Source organism: Lactuca virosa, chromosome 7, assembly GCF_052849685.1.
Source record: "Lactuca virosa cultivar CGN04683 chromosome 7, Lactuca_virosa_CGN04683_v6, whole genome shotgun sequence".
Classification (NCBI taxonomy): domain Eukaryota; kingdom Viridiplantae; phylum Streptophyta; class Magnoliopsida; order Asterales; family Asteraceae; genus Lactuca; species Lactuca virosa.
The window spans coordinates 70,832,248-70,837,388 of NC_136432.1; the positions used below are offsets into that span (position 1 = coordinate 70,832,248).

Below are 5,141 nucleotides of genomic sequence, written 5' to 3' on the forward strand. Positions count from 1 at the left end.
TAATATAAGAAAAACACTTGGCACACAAACTATCCTTACATCCACATTATAACCTAAGCCTATATATATATATATATATATATATATATATATATATATATATATATATATATATATATATATATATATATATATATATATATATATATATATATATATATATATGTGTGTTATTATCCATTTCAGCTTTTAATCTTTAATGTATTATCATGGTTTTCTTTTCAATACCAAATCAAGCGTTCGGCTCTTGGTTCTTCACTTCTTCTCTACATCACGGTTGATCATCAGATCAATTATATGTTCAATCATAACAATCACAATGTTGAAGCATATATCTTTAACCTTGAATTTCCATGTTATGTAAAGGAGCACGAGTACAGTTGTTATTCTATTTTGTCTCTTTTTATAAGCATACTTGCTTATTTATACTAATTAAACATATAAAGGTTATAGCAAACAGGCACAATTAATAAGGGTATATAATCAAATGAATCAAATTTGGTCTTGATAGTCTTGACTGTTGTAAGGGCTAAAGGCTTCAGCCAACCAGCTCTTCTTCCTCCAAGAATTCCATCCCATTTCTTCACATATTTCATCATTGTGATTGATGCTGAAAGTGGAAATGCAAGTCCTCTTGTAAAATCTGGTAGTGTTCTTCATTATTTCCATCTCCGTGGTTATCTGTTCGAGCATTTTCTCCATGCTAGGTAGCTTAAACTTACCACCCACCAATCGAGCTAACCATTTGCAACGTATCTCTGAGGTCTGGAGGTTTGAAACACTTTCCACATAACCCATGAAACCCATGTTTGGAATGAACGGATGAATCGTACCCCTATTAATTTGCATCAAGGCACAAGATATTAGTTTATTTCATATATATTTCTGAAACCGGGTGGAAAAAAACAAAAAATAAAAATAAAAATAAAGGAATGCTCAAGCTTGCCTGTATAAGGGCATCATGCCAGAAGGAAATTCCAAGAAACTACGGAAGGGTTCAGGCAATACATCTCTAAGCTTCTTTTTGCCATCATAACCGGTGGCAAGAAGCACAACATCCGCCTCTAGCTTGGTGTTGTCCTCAAACTCAATACCACCTTCCCAAAACCACCAGTTTGATGCTCTTTTGAAATTTATTTTACCCTTATCAGCCTCATGAAAGAAGCTCTCAGGCAAGATGGCCATCTGACATGATGCATAATCTTCCTCAAAAGGGTGATCTGGTTTCAGTCCATACTTGACAAGTGGAAGCTTCCACAGCAGATAAGATTCGATGATCTTGGATGCTGCTTTTCTCTATCAAACACATACAAAAGTCATATATATTAGTGAGATTTATCTATACACATAGTGGGGAATATTATAATTAGATATGAATCGTTACCGCAGGGGATAAAAGCATGCAGAGCAGTGTCTTGAGAGTGCCTTGATTTGGTCTTGCATGGAGGAACTGAGAAAATCTGGTTGAATAGAACAAGTAAAATGGCAAACCCCAGATGGAGTAGTGTGGAACTATCCAATGAGAAGTCCTAACCACCATGGTGCAAGCTTTCCCTTCTTCCCCTTCATTATACACCCCAAATAATATTAACATATATAGTTGAAATAATATTATGTTGTTCTAAAGTGGTGCATATAAAAATTAAATGTTAATGAAGGCCAAAACGTCAAATCAGGACACTTTAAGGAGTTCAATTGTGAACTGAAATAGGAAAACAAAACACTACAGAAGTATACAAAAAGACAATAACATATTGGTGTGCATGCGTTGAAGAATGAGACAGCTGCTTCGTGGTTGTGGTCCTTGTGGACATTTAAAATATATTACACTCCTTAGAGCAAATGTTTTTAAAGTTATTTATTATTAAAATTATCTTTTAATCAAAAACTTAATATTATTATTAGAGGAAAAGAAATTTTGCATTTTAAGACAAAAAAAAAAAAACTTTACTTATGTTTCAATTATGAATTAGTTATTTTGTTTGATTGTTCTTTACACTTCACCACCGCTTCTCAATAACATTCAAATTTAGTTCCTTATAGATCTTTATAGTTTTTCAACTAATTAAGCAATCTGTTTAATTATAAATGCAAACTAAAAATGAATATATTATACCTTGGTTAGCTTCGGCACATTCCATAGCAAGATCAATGCCTGATTTCTTGTAGCCGACGACCACCACCTTCTTTCCTTTGAGAAGCTGGGAAGACTCCTCTGGGTTGAGTTTGCTGTATTCTTGAGAATGCATCACCTTCCCTTTAAACACTTCTGGGCCTTTGTTCATCCCATACTTTGGTATTATCGGTACATCTCCATATTTCCCCATACACATCACGATAAACTCAAAACCATACCACTGCATGCATATACATATTCAGACATATATATAATTAAGCTGTATCCAAGAATTCATGCATGAAACTTAATATATAATTACTATATTTTTAAGTTGAGGATTTAAGTTGTTTTAAATTCAAAAGAGATAGCAGTACTGAGGGAGATATAAACCTGAATAGCAGTGGAGCCACTTGTCTGGACAGCAACCTCCCAAATGGGTTTTCCAGACGACAGCAAAGTTGAGGGGTTGGTCAGGGAATCTGACATCGGGTCCTTGGGCTTGGCTAACCTGATTTCGACCACCTTTGAGTTGAAGTTGATGAATTTGAACAAGTCAAAGTGTTTGGCATAAGAATTGAGATAATCCAGTATCTCGCTATGAGTCGGGAAGCTGGTGTTATCCCTAAGTGGCCATGGGTAATCAGAAAACTCATAGTCGCAACGAGGGGTCTGAAGCTTGGTGGTTCTAAAGGAGCAGTGCTTCCAAACACCTCCAATGGAGTCTGTGGCCTCAAACACAATCGGATTGTGTTCGGAGAGCTGTTTGGCTGCAGCTAAGCCGCTTATGCCACCTCCGATGATGCCTATCTTGGAGAAGATAAGTGCCATAATTAGTTAACTATTGCGAGGTATATATGTATATATGGATTTTGCTTAATGTCAAGTGTGTTTTGAGTCGATTGTAAGAATGATGGTGCATATGGAGATGGATGGACGTTATGCTATTTATAGGGGATTGCATGAGGTACAAGAAGATGTGGTTTCACCATATATGCATGCATCTTCTTTGACTTTTTACAATATCCAGGAAAAACTGTGTTCATACTTGGGTTAGTCTAAGTTTTCAAAATTTATGCCACATGCATGCTTTTTGTTGATATATATGCTTCCAGAAAAAGACTAAAGTTATTACGAAAATATTTGATTATTTAATTAATTAACATCAAAATCCAATTAAGTTCTTAGATTATATACACTCACTTACAATTAATATACTCTACAATGTATATAAGCTTAGGTACTTAAACTTATACTATGACGTTTTTGTATCATATATACATTGTAATCGTTCAAAATTCTTAAAATTAAACTCCTAACTTATTTACTTCCAAGATTTTTAGAAAATTCATCATTATCTTCATCTTGCATAATTTTCATTTTCAACTATAATATATACAGTATGATAGGTGTTCGCCAAAAAAATGTGATGTAAGAGGAAAATAATAGTGAAATTTCGAAAATCTTAGAAGTAAATCATGTTAGGGGTTGAAGTTTAAGAACTTTGGACAACTACATTGCGTATATGATACAAAACGACGTAGTATGGTGGGAGTATCTAAGTTTATATATATATATATATATATATATATATATATATATATATATATATATATATATATATATATATTTGGTAAGAAGAAAATATTTGGTAAGAAGGTAAGAATTTTTTTATACATATTTTTTTAGCAAACAAACAAAATAAATCATTAGATGATTCACAAAAAAAATCCCAAAAAACAACTTTATGATTCATTTTTAAGTAAATAAAAAAAATCACTTTTCTGACAATTTTAGTGAATATCAACAAAATCATCATAAAAATAAATCATCGAGATGTTTTTTCGGATTTTTTTTGTGAATCATGTTATTTTTTATTCATCTAGTGATTCATTTATTTTGTTCACCAAAAAAATATACCAAAAAAACATATTACTTTACTACCAAAAACATTTATTACCGGATATATATATATATATATATATATATATATATATATATATATATATATATATATATATATATATATATATATATATATATATATATATATATATATAGGGAAGGGTTATTTGGAAAATAAAAAAACCTTAAAAAAACCCTAAAAATCATAAAAATGCATAAAAAAAATACCAAGACATCACAAAACTTTTTTTTTAATTTTTTATCAAAAAATCGCAGCATTTTTTACAATTTCGCTGAAAAAAAAAATAAAAAATCAATTTTTTTTTTTTTTTTGTAAAAAAAAAATTTCAAAATTTTTTTTCAGCGATTTTTACCTAAAAGTTGCGATTTTTTGATAAAAAAATTCAAAAAAAAGTTTTGTGATCTCTAAGTATTTTTTTATGCATTTTAATGATTTTTAGGGTTTTTTTAGGGTTTTTTGTTTTCCATAGAACCTAAACCATATTTTATATATATATATATATATATATATATATATATATATATATATATATATATATATATATATATATATATAACTTAAAACTGTTACATGTATGTAATTTCTATAGTGTAAAAACTGAATTATCTACATTAGTCAATGAAATTTCACTATTTACTTCTTGTTAAACAAGGAAATTAATTTGAATTCATCAAAGCTTTATTTGCTATAAATTTAATTTATTAGAGTTGAAATACTTATAGCGTCTTCACTGCATCTTCAATTCCATTTCATGTAAATTAAGGAGACATTAAACAATGTATAATATATCTCATATATGATATATGCCAATATGCATTAACAGTGGCATATATGGTAATTAGTTGGAAAGAGTAAACCGGCATTGACGATATAGAAACAGCAGTGTGTGTACGCGTAACACCATTAATTTAATTATTATGTAGTAATGTACCCCACACATATCACAGCTAATTAGCCAAATCTTTTTAAGTTTAATTAAATATGTACCAACTCTTTTGCTTTTGTTATTAATTAAAACTGAAATAAATGTGTTTACTTACTTATATTAATGGTTGTGTATACCATTTCTAACCTGGGTAGTTGATTACTTATAAAGTT

At 30.1% G+C, this 5,141-nt stretch overlaps 1 protein-coding gene across 1 annotated transcript; it reads right to left on the reverse strand.

The window, feature by feature from the left end:
- Positions 1–459: 459 nt before the first annotated feature.
- LOC145125913 (putative flavin-containing monooxygenase 1) lies at positions 460–2,947 on the reverse strand. Its single transcript, XM_079061323.1, has 5 exons — positions 2,510–2,947; positions 2,117–2,357; positions 1,385–1,563; positions 947–1,296; positions 460–835 (listed from the first exon to the last, which is right to left on the reverse strand). The coding sequence occupies exons 1-5, from the start codon at positions 2,945–2,947 to the stop codon at positions 493–495; spliced, it is 1,551 nt and encodes a 516-aa protein (XP_078917449.1). The 3' UTR covers positions 460–492.
- Positions 2,948–5,141: the final 2,194 nt, after the last annotated feature.

Coding starts and splice junctions, on each gene's coding strand:
- LOC145125913 (XM_079061323.1), bottom strand. CDS start 2,947: ATGGCACTTATCTTCTCCAAGATAGGCATCATCGGAGGTGGCATAAGC. Junction 1,297..1,384: donor GCATGCTTTTATCCCCTGCG/GTAACGATTCAT, acceptor TGTGTTTGATAG/AGAAAAGCAGCATCCAAGAT. Junction 836..946: donor GGCATGATGCCCTTATACAG/GCAAGCTTGAGC, acceptor GCAAATTAATAG/GGGTACGATTCATCCGTTCA.